The following is a 22,516-nucleotide window of genomic DNA, read 5'->3' as shown; positions in this document are numbered from 1 at the left end:
GGGACAGTGTGTGTTTGCAGGTTTTTCAATTATCAGTACGAACTGGAGGAAGGGATTCTCTCTTGTGCAGCTTCGTGTCTCCGAGCCGCTGTTCGCTAACGTATCGACCAACGGCGCACGTCATTTCAAAAACGGGTAACGCAAGCAGGTAGGCCACATCTTTTGTAACGCTGCTCCCGCTGCCGCCGAAAAATCGGTGTCGCTTTGGTACAAAAATGAAGCTATTTTTGAGAAATGAATGTACACGAGTGACACGTACCGTTGCAAGACCCTTGTATTTATTGACACAACAACATGTGTGACATCACTTAAAACCGGGCACAGTTTGCAGGAAGAAAAAAAAAAAAAAGATATAAAAATCCCCACACGGTCATAAGATTCATGCCAAGTTGTGATCGGGAGGAAGAACATGCCGGCAAGCATTAGAAGCTGATAGGATCATTGAAAAGATATCCCTATCTGTGTCACAATAGGATCTACATATTGTACATGATGGAACTTGATGCGTTATCGATTGCACATTTGACCACAGGCAAAATAGCGAAACAAACATATTAATTATTTGGCAACACTGCTGCCTTTTTTTTTTAATTTTTACAGATACAGCCGTGTAATAGCCCCGCTTTGCCTCCTCACCCTGTCGAGGGTCATGAGTTTACTCATCCCTTCGCGGATCCACCTGGTATATTTGGACACTTGCGTGTAGACGCCGTATTTGCCTTGACGTGCGCAGCCTTCGCCCCAGCTCACGATGCCGGTGACGAAGTAGGTGTCGCCGTACTTTGTCACGTGCGGTCCGCCGCTGTCGCCCTGACAGGCGTCCTTGGCCATCCTGTCGTAGCCGGCGCAGAACATGTTGGTGGTGACGCGTAAATTGGCGGATTCGATGCAGATGTCGCGGTCGACGTAAGGAACGCTGAGGCGCTGTAAGATGGTGGACTGCTGCCGGCCCTCGCCCAGACGGCCGAAACCGCTGACCAGCCCGCCCGGCTGCTGCATTAAAACCTGCCACACGGGGAAAGAGAGCCGGTTCAACGCGAGGCGGCGCACGTTTCCGAGAGGGATTCGTGAGCGAGAGGCACCTTCTCGGCAAACATCGTATCCGGAAGGCACGCCGGCAGTCTATATTTGGAGAAAATGATTGGGCTCCGTAGTTTGATGAGCGCGATGTCGTTGTCGCTGGTTGACCTGAGGTATCTTTTGTGGATGAAGACTCTTTGTACTTCGAGTGTCTGTTCACTGCCGTCATTTGCCAACATATCAAATTCCCCTGCGTTCAAGCACAAGATAAGGATGAATCAATCAAGAGAAGCTTTTGACATGCAGGTCCGAAAAAAAAAAGCAGTTTGAGGAACATTTTCAACTGCGCCTAAAGGGAACAAGTCAGTGTTCTCGTAGACGTCATAATCTTATCATTTGGTGTGAGAACGGAAGTGTCTTTTCTCGCCAGGGTTTTGATGCGGTTGGTCGGCAGCACCTACCGAGCCTCACTCTCATGAAGTTGGTTTCGTTCATACAGTGAGCCGCCGTCAGGATGATGTAATTGGTGAGGATTGTGCCGCCGCAGAAACCAACGCCGTACCTGTCCAGGAGGAGAGCCTGGCGGCACACAACGGTACGTTTGAAAACAAAATGCACTTCCTTCTGATGGGTCGCGCTTTGTCATCCCGGAGGTGATAATTCTCTGCATCACAGTTTTGGCCTTGACCTTCCTTCGCTTCAACGTCTTTCATTACCGCGCTGTAACTTAGCATGTTTGTGACAACGGGAAATAGCGCTTTTCTTGTTGGGTTCACCCTACCTGCCACGGGCACTCCGAAGGGTTGCAATTCTGTCCACCGACGATGCGGGTCGAACCTTTGGAGCCATGAGTGTCCTCCTGGTTTTCTCTGGTGTTGTTGTTGGACTTGAGGAGGTCAAGAAATTCCTCCAACGTTGCATTTAGGTTGATGCCGGACTCCGTTTGGTTCAGAAAGGTGTCTGTTTGGTTCAGAAAGGTGTCTGTTTGGTTCAGAAAGGTGTCTGTTTCCTCTGTTCTGTTCACAGGCCGAGGAATCAAAATACTCCGTGTGTTTGAGCTGATGATGGCGCCGCATTTGAAGGGCTCTGCAAGAGTTCAGGGGAGGTCAAAGGTTAAAGATAAACATCATGAGATGAATTGCTAAGAATCACCATTTTGGATTGAGACAGTTGCAAATTTAGATTGGCATCGACGGTAAAAATGAACTCCTGGCGAAGAAAAAGTCGGCCCGGCGGTAAATCTATCGTCGCTGAAGGCTGAGGTTCAGTTTACAAATCCAAAGGTTTTGTTTGCAAATCTCAAATTTTGAGAAAGATTTGATTCGGCCCACGACACTCGACTCAAAGGAAAAAAAAGTCAATAAAAAGTCGATGTTAAAAGTTTCCATTTTAAACTTTGTTATTGATTTAGATTGTTTTGCATGAAGCCGTACGTATGTTGTTTTTTTTTTGTAGTTCAGTGTTTTGAGGTTAGAACTCTGGCTCACCATTAGAGATGCAGGACTTGTCATCGAAGTCCAAGAAATATCCATCGGCGCAGGAGCACGTAACTTCTGCCCGGGCCACTTTGCAGTAATGAGCGCAGCCACCATTTTTGATCTCACAGAGGGCAGGAATGACTGGAAGGACAAATGAAAATGGCTCAAAGCCCAGCGGGAAGCGGACAATCTTTCACCGCATTACTTGGTCCAAAGAAATAAGAATTAGCGTTAGTCAAGGAAGTACCAAAGTTTCTGAAATAATGTGTTTGGAACCCGGTACAATACATTCCTATAAATCCACCTGTCAAACCCCTTCCCGCAGGCCATCGTGAACTGAGTTAAAGCACAATATCAACTGCCGAACTCCTCCTCCTGGACCCTTTGTCCGTTCAGAGGCAGGTGGTGCGTAAGATAACGTCAGGATGTTCAGGTTTGGCCGTAGAGCCTCTTGAAGACCAAGAGGACGAGGAGGTCTCATCAGCGGAGGCAGCGAACGAGTGCGGCGGACTCCTCCGTAAGGGATTGAGTCATGGTGTTCCCCATGATCTGCAGGCTGTCCTTCAGCCAGGGTTGTGGAACTCGCCAGACCAACTGGACTTGTTTAGTGTCTGTGGAGGCGCCGAGCCATCCAGGTCCTGGTCAAATTCTTGTCAAAATCTTCTTTTCGTAACAACTGGGCTCGATTCTCTTCCCTCGAAGACGTTCCACCTCGTCCGAGAGGCTTCTCCGGCTGCTTCTGAATAGGAGCGCCGGGGTCGGGTTGGTACGCAAACGGGAGAGTTGTTGTGTAGAAACCAGGTCGAGTTGCTATGAAAAGAAGATTTTGAGGAGAATCTTGAAGCCCCTCGTTCAGTTGTATGAAGCCTCTTAGATGACCGGCGAAACATCTTCCAGACACCAAGCAAGTCCAGCTGAAACAAGAGATTGCACGAGTTGCATCTGAGCGTCCTTCCGGACGTCTGAGCCCCCAAAACATCTTTCATATCCGCCATGGAAAGTATAGCCCTCGGGGTAAACGGAGAACAAGGGTTTTCAGTTGCATCAGAATCGTCCACTGAGCCCAGAAGTTACTGCAGTAGCCTGACTTGACTCTTTGGGATTGCGGGAAGATGTTTCAGGACTTGGCAGATTCTGGCTGGAGTTTTGTGAAGCTGTAACATTACACACTAGTAACATTATTCTAATCATTCTTGCAATGTCACACATTTGAGGCTGCATCTTGAACGGATGCACCTCCTCAGGCGGCCCTCCAGGCAAACCTTCTAGTTTCATCGACGCAACCGGGTGGCTTTACTAAGAGACGGAATGTCATGGTTTCCCGTCACCTGCGGGGAATATTTGATCCCGGTCACACGACTCCCGAGCAGCCGGGGATCCAAGCTTCTCGTCGAAAGACTAGACGGACGGACAGATGGCGCAGGATGTGCCGCTTCAGTCGCAACAAGCGGTTAAGCTTAAGCCGCCTGGATGTCCAGAGCGGTTTTTGTGAGTACCTATTTCACAGTTGAAGCCCTTGTACCCGGTCTGGCAGTAGCAGCTGTAGCTGCCGATCCCATCTTTGCATTGGCCTCCGTTCATGCAGGGCTTGGACTCGCAGGCGTCTCCATCTGTGGGCAAAGCAGGATCACCGCTGAGCGTCAACTTGAAAATGGTAATAATATAACAAACCCAACAAATCCATGGCGATTTGAATCACATTTCAAATCTATATTATACGGTCACTCACATTTGTTTCACTATTTTTAACTGTTTTTTTTTTTTTATGTTTTGAAATCCTTACCAAGGTATACTGCCCAGAAGTCATTCTGAAAATGCAGAGAAGAAAAGAAATTTGAATGATAAAGCCTCAGTAGGTCGTGGCATCTGGATAAATGGAGGTTCAGGAGGAGTTGAGCTGGAATTTGCTTTATTTGGAGTCAACAATTAAAGAGCAAGTATTTGATTTTGCCGCTAAGCCGCTCAAAGACGGCCATTGCATTCTCTTATCGTTTATCCCTTAACAAATGTAAAGCGCCGGTGCAAAGATGCAGGGCTTGAATACCGTCTTTTTCTCGTCCTCGAAGATTTCCCGAGCCTCCTCCCAACTGCATTTCTCCTCCACACACTCCCTCTCCATGTCTCCTTGCTTCAGCTCCTCCAGGAAGCTGTTAGCTCGTCTCTGCCGCGGTCGAAGCACTTGCAGGGCGTCATTTTCATTCAAGAAAACTGGCAAAACCACGTGAGAAAAACCTTACATTTGACAGAAAGTCCACCGCGTTTTATCTCAGTGATAAACACATTTTAGGAGGTTGTGATTCAAATCGCCATGGATTTCATACGTTTGATTTTAGATTCATTTGTTCTCAATGATTGTCTCAGAAAATCATGTCTGAATTCTAATTTTCTTACTGTTTAAATGACTGTATCAACAACTCAGGTTTAGATATAAAAACAATATTTTAAATTCACCACAATTACACCACAATACCCTCAATTTTTTCTACCTGCAGAATAACTTTGAACAAACACACGACAAAACGCACCCAAGGACTCTTTAGCCAATACGACATTAGCTGCGACTTGTTTGGCTCAAATAGTGAACTGTGTCAAAAGCGCGATTAAAATTGGCAATCCGAGTCCGAAAGGCGGTTTTTGCCGTTTAAAAACCGGAGGATGTTGAAAAGGAGCAGAATGCGAGGCTAAGCGTGAAGCCGTGCCGCGTTGAGAGTCCGGAGCACCTTTTAAAGTTAATCATTGTCAAAAAACTGGTCTTGCGGGGGTTGAAACTGGTATCAGAAGAATCGGAGAAAAGCCCGTCGGTTGCATTATCAATAACCGGGAGCCGTGCTTACGTCACGGACGCCAAACTCAACACACAACCCACGGCTATTGTTATCATAAAGATAACAATAGCACATTCCTCCTTGTTACCCTCCTCCTCCTCCTCCTCCTCTTCATCCAAACGTACCGTGAGCGACGGCCAGGTCGAGCAGCAAGAAGCTGAGGGGAAGGCAGCGAACCCACAACATGGCCCCGGACGCTGAGCTGCGCTGCTGGGACGTCGGTTCGCTGTGCGGACGGAAGGGATTCTGCCGGCGGAGAGAGGAAGGAGAGAGAGGCCAGTGACCCGGAGGGGGTGGTGACATGTTTGACTCAACCCGTCGGCGTAGGTTTATATCTACGATTGATGAGTAACACCTGGACATGCTTAACCTCACGAATGCGCTCGGGAAAAGACAAAACGACGTAACCGTCCGCCGTTTTGATTCCGGAAAAAGCGCCTCGGCGATTTTAACGTCTTTTCAAGATCGAGTTTGTGCTCGGTGACTGTCGGGTCAGGTCGGGTTTTATTTATCGGGCGGCGAATCACGCGGCAGTCGTCTCAACACGCGCCCAAAAATGATCTACAGAAAGCCAACATTGGACCGTGAGCAAGCACGGCGAGTGGGAAACGCTGCCTTTCGCAGGTGCAGGATCCCTGGACGGATCCCAGCTCAGCGTGGGCGCTCTTCTGTCTGGAAAGACAAAGAGAGAGTCGGGAAGTTGAAGGCCAAGAGGGTCAGAACCTGATGGTCCAGCACTGCTCGCAGTTCAACAGTCATAGTTGAAACGATAGGACTATTTTAATATTCCTCCAAATGAGTCATCCAGGTCTTCTCAAACTCTTCTCCTTGTGCCGGCTGGACTTGAAGATGTTTCTGCCCTCATCCCAGATGCTTCTGATGTTATTCAACCGCCAGGGTTGTGGGCGGGTCCAGGTCTCATGATGCAGATGGCAGAGTTGATCCTCAGAAACGGGGCTCAGGGGGTTTTGCTGATGCGGGCGTCCTTAGGACGGGACAAAGGTACAACTCTTGGGGATCCACCTGGAGTGGAATGTGAGAAGGTGAATGTGAACCAGAGGATTGAAACCTGTTGGATCTCATGGCCTGAGGCTCAGGTGGGAGTTGCCAGGTGCTGGTTCTGGTGGTGGGTCCTTCCAGGCAGATAGGCCTGGTCCTTCTCGGTGTTGATCCCGGTTCGGCGTTATAGGTTTGTGAAAGGTTGTGTCTGAGGCCCCTCCTCACTTCAGAGAGGGTTTTTCCTCAACTCCTCTCTCACACAAACTACCTTCATATCTTCTCTCACTATGTCCATAAATCTTCTCTCTGGTCTTCCTCTGGACCTCCTGCCAGGCAACCTTCAGCAACGTTCTACCTTTAGACATGAACAGAGGAGTGTTCATGTCCAAACCATCTCAGTCATCACTTTGTCTCGGTCATACATGTCCTGCACCTCTGTGTTAAATTCTTCTTTTCCTTTGGGCTTCTCCCTTCAGGTGTCACCACAGCAAATCAACTTTCTCCATCTCACCCTATTCTCTGGATCCTCCTCTCTCACACCAACTACCTTCATATCTTCTCTCACGACGTCCATAAATCTTCTATTTGGTCTTCCTCCAGACCTCCTGCCTGGCAGCTCCAATTCCAGCATCCGTCTACCAATATATTCTCTATCCCTCCTCTGTCCATGACCCAACCATCTCAGTCTAAGTCCAAAACATCTAACATGTGCTGTTCCTCTGATAGACTCATTCCTGATCCTCTCCATCCTGGTCACTCCCAAAGAGAACCTCAACATCTTCATCTCTGCAACCTCTAGTTCTGCCTGCTGTCTTTTGGTCATTGGAACAGTTTCTAGTCCAAACATCATCGCTGGTCTCACCACTGACTTGTACACATTTCCTTTCCTTCTGGCTGAAAGTCTTCTATCGCATCGAACCATCTGATACTTTTCTCCAGCCAGTCCAACCTGCTTGAACTCGTCTCTTCATCTCTTTTCCACAGTCTAGGTTCATGATGTGGTATTTCAAATAAGCAAAAGGATCAAATCTGCCATTGTTATGAAAGCCGGTTCGAGAGCTTAGTGGGACGAAGGGAAATCATTGTATGTAAGGAATGAGATGGTGAACATCTCCACGTACGTGCATGCAGACATGGCCCACACGACTTAATTCGCAATAAAACATCTGATGACCACAGCAAAGCCACAAAAATACAGATATCTCCTGATTTACAAGATGGGTCATTCAGTCCAACTGTCTCCCCTGAATATTAGAATACAAATACTTTGACCGTTTGAGCTTCATTCATCCAGTGAACCATTGAGCTCATAGTCACTCGTATTGATTGATCGATCGATCGATCGATTGGATCTTGTTGAATTGGCCGGAGTCAGGACGTGTTGAATAGGCATCTTAGATACTGCTATGCTACACTTGGGGTCTCGGGGACGCTGGCTAATCTCGCTTTCAGGTTAGCGGTGATGCTCAAGCCTTTCTCAGCTGTCATTGGGTGACAGGCGAGAGCAACCCGGACCGATCGACGATTGATCGCAGAGCCACGTATGAAGATCAATAACCATTCACTCTCTCTCCAGAAGCGCCCCATCATGCTTATCATGTCCATTATAATGTCTAGCTGTTATCTGGCACTTGCTGATTAATCATACATTTGGCTGACAACATCTGCTCTCTGTGGGTATAAACACGTAAATTATTAAGCAAAACAAAATGTCAATATTCAATTGAGACATCATGAAATGTGAGTCTAAAGCATATAAATAAGTGGTTGATTTATTCCTACAGAAAAGTTTATTTCTTTATTCGTTTATTTCTGGAACAAACTCCCTGTTTTATCCGAGCGCTCGTTTCTATCTTCACGTGGCAGTCGCTTCCTAAAGTACAAGGATGGAAGAACAATCATCGATCGGTGAGTCGTCTTTATTTTTATATTTTCACATCTCGGAATCAAAATCAAACTGGAAGATTTACACTGACTTCAACAAAATGTGAATCATTGTCCGGCTTAAATAATTTTCTGCTGCAACACGTCCAGGACCTCCTCGTCCTTGGCCGCGGGTGGATCCTTCATGGCGGCCCTCACCCAGTCCACAAAGTTGGCGATGTTAGCGTACACCCCATAATACCCGGGCTCCGCGCAGCCGCGGCCCCAGCCGACCACACCCAAGAGGAAATGAGTGGCGCCGTAAGGAGTGACCAGCGGGCTGCCGTCGTCTCCACGGCAGCTTTCCTGCGTTCCGTCCAAATACCCGGCACACATCATGTCAGCCGTCACGTTCAGCCGGGCTTTCTGGGAGCACCGGGCTCTGTCGATGATGGGGACGGACATTTTACGGAGGACGGGGGACGTCACGGCGTGGTCGGCGTCCGCCGGATTACCTCCGGACGTCCTTCTGCCCCAGCCGGACACCGTGTGATAGCGCACCATCAGCAGCTCGCGCTCCACAAAGTCTCTGGTGGGCAGGCACACCGGGACGGCGTGGCGGTTCAAGGCCACGCTGCCGTTCAGGCGCAGCACGGCCACGTCGCGCTCGCCCGTGGCCGGGTCGTAGCCGTCGTGAGCGATCGCCATGGAAACGGGGATTCTCTGCTCCGTTCCGTCGTCGGCGTCCAGGTCGTGTTCACCTGGAATGGCAGCCGATGTAGATGGAGACACGCGGCAGGTTTGGTGATGCGAGAAGACTTTACCTGCTACCACAGTGAGGTTGCTGCCGTGAACGCAGTGAGCTGCGGTGATGACCCAGTCTGGATGGATCAGGGCGCCGCCGCACTGACTCGTCCCGTTCACTTGGACCAGAACCTGAAAGGGACAGGAACGGAAGAGCTTCTCAGATGTTCGTCTGGGATATGGAACTGTGTAGGCTCAGGCCAGACCCGGTCCACTGACGGTGGATCGGCACATGATCTTCCAAATGCGCGGCGCGACAGATCATTCCTCAATTTGTTTGGTCGTGGTCGCTCCCATGGGGGAGACACGGCGCAAGGATTCACCGTGGGAAGCTAAGGTGACAGTTTTCTTCTGGTACTTCAAAATGTAGCAGGAACATAAACACTGAGGCACACTTATTGTTGAACGACCAATTCCGGTTGCCTCTTTAACCGGGAACCTGCTTCCTGGTAAAAGGTGTCTGAGGGATGACGACAATCAGATGCTGACTTGGCCTCCACGTTCCCCAGACCTCAGTCCGGTTGAGGACTCGTTGTTTGGACAAACAAACCCGGGGTATCAAGGCTTGACCTTGGAAACTCACAACGCACAAAACAATCTGCAGAAGCATTCACCTGCCAGGGACACTGTCCTCTGGGACAGTGGTTATGTCCCACCAGTCTGGTTTGACCCTCAAAGCTCTGGTTCGCAGCTGGCGCCAGCTGACCGCAAGGGAACTCCACTGCGAAACCAAATGCACATCAAACTTAGAAGATACAGCAGACGGACATTGGGTGGATGCAGCATCAAATATTTGAACTGGGATTGGAGGAAAAACACAATAGAGAGTTCTGATGTTGATAAGTTTCTCAAAACTTTTGGCCATGACTGGAGTTCCACTTCTTGACATACGTATGACTTCAGGGTGTTTTTGTGTCCTTAGGTGAGATGGGCTACATGTGAATGAGAGGAACCCAGGTGGAACGCTGAGGCTACAGGGAGTGGAGATCAAGAAGCTGGAGGATTTCAAGTACTTGGGGTCAACAGTCCAGAGCGGAGGAGAGCGTGGAGAAGAGGTGAGGAAACGGGTTCAAGGAGGTCGGAAGGGGTCGAGAAAAATGTCGGGGGTACGAAGAGATAGAAGAACAGAAGCCAGAAGGAAAGGAAAGATGGAGGAGACGGTGGGGAGATGATCTACAAACACTGACAAAGACAAAACGACAGATGCTGAGGTTCTCTTTGGGAGCGACCAGGATGGAGAGGATCAGGAATGAGTCCATCAGAGTGACACTACATGGTAGATGTTTTGGAGAGAAGGTCAGAGATGGTTGGGTCATGGACAGAGGAGGGAGAGTGAAGATATTGGTAAACCGATGCTGGAATTGGAGGTCTAGAGGAAGACCAGAGAGAAGATGGATGGAGGTCGTGAGAGAGGAGATGAAGGTAGTTGGTGTGAGAGAGGAGGATCCAGAGAAGAGGGTGAGATGGAGAAGGTTAACTCGCTGTGGGAAAGCCCACAAGAGAAGAAGAGGTCATGAAAAATGTCTTTCCATCGGTTCCTCAGAGAAGATGTCCGGCTTGACTTGAAGTTTCCCCTGTGATGTACTGACTGGAGGCGGTCGTGCCGTATGTTCGTGTAAAGCGTAGCTTTTTGGCCGTCAGTTTGTCAATGTTGGCAAATGCAAAGGTTGCCGTGGCCTCCAGGGGGGCAACTAAACTGGGGAAAAATGTACCTTCAATATAATTATAGTAAATGTAGTTCCTATTAACTAAAATGGAGAACCCACGTTGATTTAAATGTAAACTAAGGCCAAACTGATTTTTCTACAAATGATAATACTAAATAGTATAACAGTAATTTATTACTATTATTATTATCATTGTTATCAAATTACTTATTCACAGGGTTTTTGGTTTGTGGTTCATGTATTTATATTGCGTTTCTTGTTTTTTTTTGTTAATAAATGAAAGATAATGGCTCAAAAGATGCTATTGAATTTCGAATGTTTCAAAAGTTATATAAAACAATTGCAACTTTTCTTTCTTACCCTAAAACTATCCCATAAGTTGTCATTAATTTTGGACTTAAGGGCTTCAGAGGGTTGACGGCGTTCTATGACTTTTGGGGAACATTCCCACGTTGGGGGTGTTTTTAGCGTTTCCTTTCCATGGAGGAATCAAAAACACCCCCTGGAAGCAGCTAGAAGCCATCGCCATTTCTATATTTGAACCGGCAGATTTCTGTAACTTGAGCTCGTCACCCTGAGCAACACATTCGCGTCCATCTTCTCCCAGAACGAATCCGTCGGCGCAGGAGCATTTCCGGCGCTCGCCTGAGCCGTCGCAGAAATGCTGACACAGTCCATTCTTGTAGAGACACTTCAGCGAGTCTTCGAACGCTGAGAAGACAAAGAGATGTTTAACGCCGCGATCGCGTCGGGGTTACTTTCAACGGGAAATTATTGTCGTACCGATCTGGCAGCGTCGGCCCTCGAAGCCTTCGGCGCAGCGACATTGGTACGAGGTCCCCAGAAGCAGGCAAGACCCGTTGTTCTGACACGGGTTGACCTGGCAGGGGTCGCGACCTGCAGGTGAGGCCAGAGTCAAACCCCAGAATCCGAAGGACCGAATGCAAAATCAATAACTCTACGCTCAAAGAATCAATTAGCTTCATCAGCGGCTTTGAAATGATTGATCGAGTTCTGCAAACAGATCAATACGCCGAAACAAGGCGAAATAACGGACGTTTTTAATTCTTTAAACATACATCAGCATGCAATTACACACATATACATCATAGAAAAGTTTTATTTCATACATTAAAACTGCAAATGGGGTGGATTGAAAAGTTGTTTTTTTACTTCAACTTTCAGAAAAACGTCTTTGTAAAAGGTGTTCAAATATACTGACATTAAATGTCGTGACTCTTTTATTCCAGCAGTTTCAAAGTGTTGTCTTGCTTTTATCAGAGGTGCCTTTTCAGCAAATTAACCACATTTTAATTGCCATCTTTATAACAATTATGAACAACTTCAAGTTTGAATTTTGTTTTTCAGTGCAACTCTTTACAGATTACCATATTTATTATCTATCTTTCAACGTATTTTAGACATAGTTTGTTTGTGTTCAGTTACTTGGGTGGTTTTTTGCAGTAAGTCACAATGAGCGCTCGGCTCAGGTGTTAAACTTTAAATCCAGATGTTACTCACTTTGATACGTCGACCAGAACTGCCTCTGCGGAAACACAACAAACAAATCACAAGGGATTTAACTCTTATAAACACACGAGGCGTCCATTGTTGTTTTTTTTTATTCCGTCACGTTGATCATTTCTGTGTGACGTCACCTTCTTGGTGAACGTCATTGTGTAAATGAAATGTCTCGGGCAGATCAATCCATTTTAAAATCACGCTGCCGTCATATGTTGGATTTTTCTCCCCGCCAGTTACGACAGTAGAATTTATGATTCTATTCCAGGATTACGAGTCATTAAAATTAGCATGTCGGGAAAAAAAAAACCACATCCGTGTAACATCCATAAAAAACATCCACCGGTTCTAATTTACCGCTGATTTATCCTGCATAATAATGCGCATGTTGAATATATTGCTGGTCTTGGCGTGCTTTTGGACTGACCGTCTTGTCATTGTCCTCGAAGACCTCCCGCGCCTCCTCGTAATCACAGATCTCCTCCACGCACTCACGCTCAAGGTTTCCTTGTTTCAGCTCCTCCAGGAAGCCGCTGTTGGCCCGCCGCCGCCGCGGCAGGACGCTGTCAGCATCTCGCTTCTCAACAAACACTGACAGCAACAAAACATGCAGGTTGGTATTCAACATAAGACGCACGTCTTATGCTGAACACGCATCAACTGTGCAGATCTTTTGAGTTTAGCATCAATAACAAACACATTGAGACACAGTTTCACACCTGTCTGTTCACTGTGGAGCCTGTCAGACACTTGCACATCTTCAAAAATAGAATTGTAAAGGTTTGCTTTAAAAGCTAACCAGAAAACAAATTTTCAAATTTCACACTGGAATATTAAGCCCAACTTCTTGCTAAATTCTGCTCTAGATGGCCTTCGTTCATATTCTGGATGTTTGAGGAAACAGACCTGCGGCAGCGGCGACGAGAGCCAGGCAACACCAGACGACGCAGCCCTTGGGAACCATCTTGTATTCACGCAGAAGGTGATGGTCCCGCAGATTTCTTCAGGACTTGTCCGGGACCCGCCCTCCCGCGGGCCAGGTCGAGGTCGGTCGTCCATCTTAACCTCTTCCTGGCTTTTCATTAACAGTCTGTAAAGGTCAGCGCTGATTCTGCCCACAATAAGTAAACATAGCGTGCAGAGTGTACACTGGAGATAGGGAGGTGGACGCGCAAACACCAGGCGTACTGTAAACTCCGAGAGCAGATGGGAGGCCTTGGAGAGGAGCTCCGGTGGAAGTTCCTCAGCGGAGGAAACCCACGGCGGCCTGGACCCGACCGGCCTTCTCACAAGTGAAGGTTCTGAGCCGATTCTCGGAAAGAGAACGATTCGGCTCCCGTTCTGCCGTCGGAGACTCCCGAGTCGCAAACTCGACTCTTTAGATATTCAGACTTTTCATTGGTTTCTTGGTACTTTACTTTGCCGTCACGTGCCGCTCTTGAACTGTGACTTTGGATATTATCATTACTTCACAGTTTGTGTCCATATTTGTGAAGAGTGCGGCCGTTGACAGCAAAGCGTGTGATCTGTGAGAACCTGAAAGGTTGTTAGATGGTAAAGCGGTAAATACGCCGAAGGTCTATCAAGCAAAGTCCAATACTCATCTGAGGTGTTTGAATGATCAAGTCCTTCTGGAGTTGCATCTCCTTTCAGGCTTTCTTTTTTCGGTGCAGCGATGGGTTCCCCTGAAACTTCTGCTTCGGCTGGTTGTTTGAGGGGCAACGCCTATCATTTTTCACCAAAGTCTGTCTTTCTAACTCTATATGAGAAGTCTAGAAAAGCATTTCCCTCAGCAGGGGTATAAATATAAAAAAAACAATGTTCTCGGTCTTGAATTACTGCTGGCATTGCATTGTCATGAAAAAGGTGCTTTGACTCTTTGCAAAGACCGAGTTCTGGCGGATTTTAGATTTGGTATTTTTGGGACCAAAAAAAAAATTGAAAAAAACATTGGTCGAACATAACCGTATTTGTTCGCGAGACACACTTCAGGTTTCTGACCCAATTGTTTTATTCAGGGCCGTCTAACATCACGTTCGGACAAAATAAACACTGAAATTAATGTTGGTTTGCGGGAGTAGCAAGATGTTATTTTATTATTTAAGACAAATTGCAATACCGTTGGTCCGGTCATGTTTACCAGTGTTGGCAAATGCACAGGTTGCCGTGGCCTCCAGGGGGGCAACTAAACTGGGAAAAAATGTACCTTCAATACAAATATATTAAATGTAGTTCCTATTAAAAAAAATGGAGAACCGACGTTGATTTAAATGTAAACTAAGGCCAAACTGATTTTTCTACAAATGATAATACCAAATAGTATAATAGTTATTTATTACTATTACTATTCCCATTGTTATCAAATCACTCATTCACAGGGTTTTTGGTTTGTGGTTCGTGTATTTATATTGCGTTTCTTGTTTGTTTTTTTTGTTAATAAATGAAAGATAATGGCTCAAAAGATGCAATTGAATTTCGAATATGAGTGCATGTACATTGCCGATGAAGAGGACGCCATTTAAAATCTCGCCTGGGCCACCGCACTGTGTAGAAAGTTATATAAAAGAATCGCAACTTTTCTTTCTTACCCTAAAACTATCCCATAAGTCGTCATTAATTCTGGGCTTAAGGGCTTCAGAGGGTCGACGGCGTTCAATAACTTTTGGGGAACATTCCCACGTTGGGGGCGTTTTTAGCGTTTCCGCGACCTGAAATGTTTTCTAAAGAACGAGACCTCAGATTTGTGGTCTTGCGGTCGTCCGGTTGAGCGTGGGAGCCTCGGTGACGTCGGCGTCGCGAGGTCGGACGGCGTGTCGGTGGATCCAGGGCAGGTAGTTGGACACGCGGGTGTAGATGCCGTAGTCTCCTTTCCTGGCGCAGCCCCTCCCCCAGCTCACGATCCCCAGCAGGAAGACCGTATCCTTGTAAACCGTCACCAGCGGGCCGCCGCTGTCACCTTTACACGAGTCCTGCAGGCCCTCGATGTATCCGGCGCAGAACATGTTCTCGGTCAGGTTGACGCCGCTCTCCTCGACGCACTGCTGCGTCCGGATGCGAGGCACTTTCAAGCGGCGCAGCACCGGCGAGACGGGCCCGTCTTCCAAACGCTTCCCCCAGCCGCTCACCGTATGATAGGCCACGGACCAGAGTTCGCCCTCCGCCAGCGACTTCGTCGGCAGGCAGGCCGGATACGCGAACTCGGTGTAAACGACGGGCGATGCCAGACGTAGCAAGGCGATGTCGTTGTCAACGTTGGCGGTGTTGTAATTCTCGTGCATGAAGATCTCGGCCACCTGAAGGTACTGCTCCGTCCCCTCCTTCACCGTCGTGTCGTGCTCGCCTGCAGGAAGCCGGCAGGGAAACAAATATCGGTCGGTGCGGCCCGGAGCGTCCGACGGCTTGTTTTATCCTCGCCGCTCTCAGCCCACTCGTATCCTGCCTGTTTCGGTTTATTTCTTTTATTCTCGTCATTATTATTGTCACTATTTTTTACCCTCGCTGTCCGTTCTCATCCTCGATGTTTTTGTTGTTCTCTCTGTCGTCTATTTATTCTTTTGCTTTTTCTAATTGTGTCTTTATTTATATTCATATGGATTGACACTGAGAACTGTCACGCTTCTGTGACCAAAGTATTTCTGTGGAGATCAATAAAGTTTATCTTATCTTATACATGATTTCAGGAAAAAGTAAAGACTTATAGAAATATAACTAACTGTCTTCTAATTCAACCGTCTCCTAATTGTCTCTTCATTTATATTTATATTCATATTTATTGACACTTTAACAAAAGAATTTCCCCTTTGGGATCAATAAACTTAATCTTATCTTATCTTAAGGATTGATATTTTCCCTTGCCATGATTTAATCACAAGAAATTGTTATTCATTAGTTTGCTACTTATTTACAGTGATAAATATACATTTATTTGTTTTTAATAGTCATGTATGTTATTTTGCAGTCGTTCTATTTACTGATTTCAGGTCATTTTTACTGTTTTGATTGAGAAATATTTATAAAAGTCTTTACTTTTCCCTGAAATCATGTATAAGACAAGACAAGACAAGACAAACTTTGTTGATTCCCATAGGGGAAATACTTTTGTCACAGCATTGTAATATATAAATGTAGATGGAGAGAAAATTAGAAGAGCAAAAGACGTCCACAAATAAATAGACAGCAGAGAGAACAACAACAACAACAACAACAACGACATCGTGGATAAGAATGAACAGAGTGGAAAAGAAATATATGTTCATTTAGAAAATTAAGGTCATTTTTCAGCGTTTTAAAACTGGGTAAAGGAAAATTAACATTAAAAAACTTTCAAAATGAGATAGAAATGCTTCAGGCACCTGCAACCACTGTGAGGAACCGAGCATCCAGGTCCTCCAGGCAGTGGGACGCTGTTAAGATCCAGGTGGGTTTGTAAATCATGCCACCGCAGAGGCCCTGTCCTTTGTAGACCAGCAGCACCTGCAAACACGCCGGATCTAACCAGAACCTCCGCTTTCACCGTAACCGGACACGTCTAACGGTCGAAATGAGGTCAAGCGTTCCCTTGAAGGAGTCCTACCTGCCAGGGACATTCACCTTTGGGACACTCCGCCCCTCCCACGATCCGAGTTTCCGATTTAGCGGCGGGAACCATTCCGCACACAAATAGCTCTGGAGCGAGAAAATAACTGATAATGATGGAGGTGTAAAATCCCCCCCCGAATCATAAATTGCAAATATCCACATCTCCTTCCTCACCGTCTGGCACACAGTTCATCCCGTTATCATGCAGGGAGTAATCATCGGCGCACGAGCAGTTTAACCTCCAGCCTCCGTCGCCTTCGTTGCAGAAGTGCTCGCAGCCTCCGTTGTCCACCAGGCAGCTGCTGTTGACGGCCCGATCATCTGAAACACCGGGAAATTATAATCCTCCAAATGTGTTGGTTCCACGTCATCTAAACGTCCCGTGTCTGGGATTCAGAAAGCCAAAGAGGATTCCTGCTGGATCAGAAGATGCAACCATCGAAAGGGTCCGCAATGCTGTTCACGGTTGTGTGTGTGTGTGTACATTATATATGTACACACTCGTGTGTGTGCGGCGTCCCAACGGCTCCGTCGTTAAGTTATGATTTATAATTTGTCAATGAGCGAAACGGCGCCTGACGACGGACAACATGGCCGACATCTTGTGTGGTCACTACAATGTTTATCCAGTGCAGCACATACTGTATTTGCATATATAAGATAATATAAGATAAGATAAGATAAGATAAGATAAGATAAGATAAGATAAGATAAGAACAACTTTATTTATCCCCAAGGAAATTGTTGTGTCAGAGTTTCAAGCAAAAACATAACAATAATAGATAATAGGAAGGAGGGAGAATAAGAAATACAATAAAATATAAAGTGTCAAAGTTAAGGCTATCAAGTGTTTTAAGGTCTTAAAAAGTACAAAGATTTGAAGATTCCCTGCGGCTGAAGGAAGAGGAATTGAAAAGTCTGATAGCCTCAGGTAGAAAAGACCTCCTGGTGTTCAGTGGAGCTCCTTACATATAATATATATATATATATATATATATATATGTATATATATATATATATATATATATATATATATATATACATATATATATATATATTATATGTATACTGTACAGTATTTGCATGCATATGGACGGTTTCTACTGTATTATTTGACCTTTTTTTAATGTTTATATTTGCATGAATACAGACAAATTATACTGTATCCTTTCTATAATGTTCATATTTGCATAAATAGACCTGTAGGGCATTTGTTCTGAACTATTTTACCTTTTCTTTTTCTTTAATGTTTATATTTGCATGAGTACAGCTCCGCTGCCGGTGCTGTCTTGGTTAACCAAGTATGTTTTTAAGTGACGACCACCTGGATACATAAATATGTGTGTTCCTATGTATCCTGTGTATATCTCATCGTTCCAACCATTCACAGGTCTGGATCTCAGAAGACCCTCCTGCACCACAGGACCTCCAGCCACGTCGGTGAGATGAAAACATTTGTAGTTTGCTTCCTCACAAACCGCTGAGGAAGAAGAGTGTCGACTTTGCGCAGAGTGAACGTCTTCTTCTTCCTCTTCTTTCAGTTTTTCCCGTCAGGTGTCGCCACAGCGAGTCCACTTCCTCCATCTAACCCTATCCTCTGGATCCTCCTCTCTCACTCCAACTACCTTCATATCTTCTCTCACGACGTCCATAAATCTTCTCTTTGGTCTTCCTCCAGACCTCCTGCCTGGCAGCTCCAATTCCAGCATCCGTCTACCAATATCTTCTCTATCCCTCCTCTGTCCATGACCCAACCATCTCAGGCTGGCTTCTCTGACCTTCTCTCCAAAACATCTAACATGTGCCGTTCCTCTGATGGACTCATTCCTGATCCTCTCCATCCTGGTCACTCCCAAAGAGAACCTCAACATCTTCATCTCTGCAACCTCTAGTTCTGCCTGCTGTCTTTTGGTCATTGGAACAGTTTCTAGTCCAAACATCATCGCTGGTCTCACCACTGTCTTGTACACCTTTCCTTTTATTCTGGCTGATGTTCTTCTATCTCTTGGTACCCCTGACACTTTTCTCCACCCATTCCAACCTGCTTGGACCCGTCTCTTCACCTCTTTTCCACACTCTCCTACCCTCTGGACTGTTGACCCTAAGTACCTGAAATCCTCCAGCTTCTTGATCTCCACTCCCTGTAGCCTCACCGTTCCACCCGAGTTCCTCTCATTCACACACATATATTCTGTCTTTCTGCGACTAACTTTCATTCCTCTCCTTTCCAGAGCATACCTCCACCTCTCTAGATGTTCCTCTACCTGTTGTCTGCTCGCACTACAGATCACAATGTCATCCGCAAACATCATGGTCCATTGGGATTCCTGTCTAACCTCATCTGTCAGCCTGTCCATCACCATTGCGAACAAGAAGGGGTTCAGAGCTGATCCCTGATGGAGTCCCACCTCCACCTTGAACTTCTCTGTTACCCCTACAGCACACCGTACCAGTGTCTCACAGCTAGCATACATGTCCTGCACCAGTCTAGCATAGTTCTCTGCCACTCCAGACCTCCTCATAAAAATTAATTTAACATTAATTAATTAATGTTTTTATAATTGCAAGATTACTGAGCATCGTGTTGTGGAGCCAAACAAGTGAAAAGCTCGAGGTTTCACCTCCCAGAAGGCGTCGGTGTGATAATCTCACCCTGCTCGCAGCTGAGTCCACTGAAGTAGGGCGGGCAGAAGCAGGTGAAGGACTCGGCGGTGAAGGAGCAGCTGCCGCCGTTCATACAGGGGTTGGACTGGCAGCTGTCAGGCACTGACATCCACAAACAGCGAAAACGTTATTCTTCTCGGCGGGTTCGGGTTTCGGCGATCCAAGTGGTGCCGGCTGACCATGTGAGAAACTGACATCTAATTCCATACAGATAACTATCACGTCACCAAAATCTCACTCTGTTATGTACTCTATGTTATGACAGTATAGCGTGTTATCAGCTTTCAGATGTTGCTCCTGGTTGGCAGCAGCTTCGCCGTCTGAAATCTCACCAATGTAGGTCTTCCAAAACTCATTCTGCAGGACACAAATGTACAAGGGTGAGCATTGGTTATTATTCTTTTCCAGAAACAGAAACAACATCAGTGTTAACATCTCTAGATGTACTGTATAACATGTTTCTGATGAATTTAGTCGTCCACAAGAGGTTTTTATTGGGTATTCACATCCATCTGTGTTGTTTTTGTTTTCCTGACGATGAGACATTGACGAGATAAACGCGAGTTTGATGACAAAACATGTAGATTCAAGATTCAAAGCGTTTATGGTCACATGCACAGTGTAGAAACGTGTTTCCCTGAACGCTGAAATGACTGCTTTGCTGTCCGCGGTGCATTTGGATTTGTGCCGATAGGAAGAGTGTAAACATTATTATAAATGAATGATTATAGATATAAATGTCGGCAGGTCAGACCTTGACAAGGCACGAGTTTTTGCACGTAAGCTGTCAATTCAAACGTAAGCGTCTCCCACCTCCACCTTGAACTTCTCTGTTACCCCTACAGCACACCGTACCAGTGTCTCACAGCGAGCATACATGTCCTGCACCAGTCTAACATACTTCTCTGTCACTCCAGACTTCCTCATACAATACCAGAGCTCCTCTCTTGGTACCCTGTCATATGCTTTTTCTTGGTCTACAAAAACGCAATGCAGCTCCCTCTGGCCTTCTCTGTACTTTTCTGTTAGCATTCTCAACGCAAATACTGCATCTGTAGTACTCTTCCTAGGCATGAAGCCATACTGCTGTTCACAAATGCTGACTTCTGCTCTCAGTCTAGTTTCCACTACTCTTTCCCATAACTTCATTGTATGGCTCATCAACTTAATCCCTCTATAGTTGCTGCAATTCTGCACATCCCCTTTATTCTTAAAAATAGGCACCATCACACTTTGTCTCCATTCTTCAGGCATCTTCTCACTCTCTAAGATCCTGTTGAATAATCTAGTCAGGAAATCTACCGCTGCCTCTCCTAGACACTTCCACACCTCCACAGGTATATCATCAGGACCAACTGCTTTTCCACTCTTCGTCCTCTTCAATGCCTTCCTCACTTCACTTTTACTAATCTCTGCTAGTTTGTGGTCTACAGTAGTTACTTCCTCTAGCCCTCCTTCACTTTCATTTTCCTTATTCACCAGCTCTTCAAAGTACTCTTCCCATCTTCCCATCACTCTTCTAGCATCTGTCAATACATTCCCCTCTCTGTCCTTTATCACCCGGACCTGTTGTACATCCTTTCCATCTTTATCTCTCTGTTTCGCCAACCTGTATAGATCATTTTCACCCTCCTTACTATCCAACCGAGCATACAAGTCATCATAAGCCCTTTGTTTTGCCTTTGCTACCTCTATCTTTACCTTTCGCCGCATCTCCCTGAACTCCTGTCTGTTCTCTTCAGTCCTCTCAGTGTTTCACTTCTTCTTTGTTAACCGCATTCTCTGTATAAACTCCTGCACTTCTTCATTCCGCCACCAAATCTCCTCATCTACTTTCCTTCCAGATGACACACCAAGTACTCTTCTGCCTGTCTCCTTGATAACACTAGCTGTTGTTGTCCAATCATCTGGAAGCTCTCCTTCTCAACTCCTCCCTGAAAACCCTTTTCAGCTTCCACCACTTTGTCCTCTGCTCTGCCTTTCTTCTCTTGAATTTAATAATTAATCAATGAATTACCTTTTTTTGTTTATTTATTTAGTTTCAGAAAAGTAATGCATTTATTTTTAATTGTGTTCATTTCCCTTATTATTGTTGCCTTTCTACATTTGCGTGTTTTATTAGATGTGTAGTGCATTTGTCTTTTTGGTGGTTTCTGAATTAACTTGCAGCTCCTTACCTCAATTGCATTTTTAATTTTTTCAGTTGGCTTTTGCGACCCTATTTGAAAGAAACTTTCCAGATTCATTTGGTGTTTGAGTCGTGCAGTAGCGAGCCTAAGGAACGCACGCCGCAGACTGACCGTGGTTTCGGCGTCCTCGAACACCTCGCGGGCCTCCTCGTAGGAGCAGAGCTCCTCCAGGCACTCCCTCTTCAGATCCCCCTTCTGCAACTCCTCGAACCAACCCGAGTTATACCTCCGAGTCCGGACCAGGATGTCGTGAGCCCTGCTGCGGTCCAGAAAGACTGGGAGGGTGCAAAAGATCAAATCGGTTCGGTTCTGTCATCCACAGTGACGCAGGGGATTGTTTTTTGACGCGTGGTCACCGGCAATTCCCATCTTGCGTCAACATCACACCGGAATTTCCAGCAGCTTATTACATGCTCATACGCAAAGCTTGCCGGCAAAGGCGAAGCCACACTATATTCCCATTTCCTATCGGTTTGTCAACAAAATAAACATTAGCGGTTGCTACCCTCGCGCGACTCCAAATGTCCGTCGTTTTAGATTTTAGAGTGCCGTACAAAACCGAAATCGAAAAGTAAACACCATCGGTCATCAGAACGCACACGAAAGCCAAACAAACAGTGTTGTGAGCCAAGGTCACCTGATGCTGCCTGGACGCTGCGAATGCAAAAGATGAGGGCGAAGACCCTCAGCCATGCTGTTGACTCCATCAGAAGGTTTTGGTCTTGTGAAGATAAAGGTCAAAGTCTGGGGGAGCCGTCGTCTCTGCGGTTGATCACATGTTCCATCAGCCAACAAAACCCTGTCATTCAGCCTTAAAGCTACACATATCTAATAGCTCCACCGCCCAGTGCTGTAAGACCGCTTTGTTACAGGGAGGTGACCATCGGTCGATCGGTTGGTCGGTTGGT

General features: G+C 46.2%; 3 protein-coding genes and 1 long non-coding RNA gene across 6 annotated transcripts; 1 reads left to right on the top strand and 3 right to left on the bottom strand.

Moving 5' to 3' along the window:
- Positions 1-256: 256 nt before the first annotated feature.
- f10 (coagulation factor X) lies at positions 257-5,604 on the bottom strand. 2 transcript variants are annotated; one of them, XM_086148654.1, is made up of 9 exons: positions 5,449-5,604; positions 4,543-4,706; positions 4,282-4,306; positions 3,995-4,108; positions 2,508-2,639; positions 1,802-2,106; positions 1,482-1,599; positions 1,083-1,270; positions 257-1,005 (listed from the first exon to the last, which is right to left on the bottom strand). In XM_086148654.1, exons 1-9 carry the CDS (start codon positions 5,507-5,509, stop codon positions 595-597), a joined length of 1,518 nt encoding a protein of 505 aa, XP_086004780.1. In that variant the 5' UTR covers positions 5,510-5,604; the 3' UTR covers positions 257-594. The 2 variants fall into 2 exon arrangements, with proteins under 2 accessions (XP_086004780.1, XP_086004781.1); XM_086148655.1 differs by lacking the exons at positions 4,282-4,306; positions 4,543-4,706 and having other exon boundaries at positions 5,449-5,583.
- LOC147233647 (uncharacterized) lies at positions 5,519-15,293 on the top strand. 2 transcript variants are annotated; one of them, XR_015106307.1, is made up of 4 exons: positions 5,519-5,646; positions 9,912-10,044; positions 12,695-12,790; positions 13,044-15,293. It is a non-coding gene; the product is annotated as an uncharacterized LOC147233647 (long non-coding RNA). The 2 variants fall into 2 exon arrangements; XR_015106306.1 differs by lacking the exon at positions 5,519-5,646 and having other exon boundaries at positions 9,608-10,044.
- On the bottom strand, positions 8,228-13,208 carry f7i (coagulation factor VIIi). Its single transcript, XM_086148657.1, has 8 exons — positions 13,084-13,208; positions 12,605-12,768; positions 12,178-12,202; positions 11,440-11,553; positions 11,230-11,367; positions 9,604-9,710; positions 9,010-9,121; positions 8,228-8,946 (listed from the first exon to the last, which is right to left on the bottom strand). The coding sequence occupies exons 1-8, from the start codon at positions 13,139-13,141 to the stop codon at positions 8,327-8,329; spliced, it is 1,338 nt and encodes a 445-aa protein (XP_086004783.1). The 5' UTR covers positions 13,142-13,208; the 3' UTR covers positions 8,228-8,326.
- Positions 14,591-22,380, bottom strand: f7 (coagulation factor VII). Its single transcript, XM_086148656.1, has 8 exons — positions 22,246-22,380; positions 21,720-21,883; positions 19,752-19,776; positions 19,408-19,521; positions 16,930-17,076; positions 16,751-16,842; positions 16,530-16,650; positions 14,591-15,517 (listed from the first exon to the last, which is right to left on the bottom strand). Exons 1-8 carry the CDS (start codon positions 22,313-22,315, stop codon positions 14,913-14,915), a joined length of 1,338 nt encoding a protein of 445 aa, XP_086004782.1. The 5' UTR covers positions 22,316-22,380; the 3' UTR covers positions 14,591-14,912.
- Positions 22,381-22,516: the final 136 nt, after the last annotated feature.

Source organism: Fistularia commersonii, chromosome 6 (genome assembly GCF_037954325.1).
Source record: "Fistularia commersonii isolate RoL2024-O1a breed Wild chromosome 6, RoL_Fcom_v1.0, whole genome shotgun sequence".
In the NCBI taxonomy this organism is placed as follows: Eukaryota; Metazoa; Chordata; class Actinopteri; order Syngnathiformes; family Fistulariidae; genus Fistularia; species Fistularia commersonii.
This window is presented reverse-complemented; position numbering and strand designations above follow the sequence as displayed.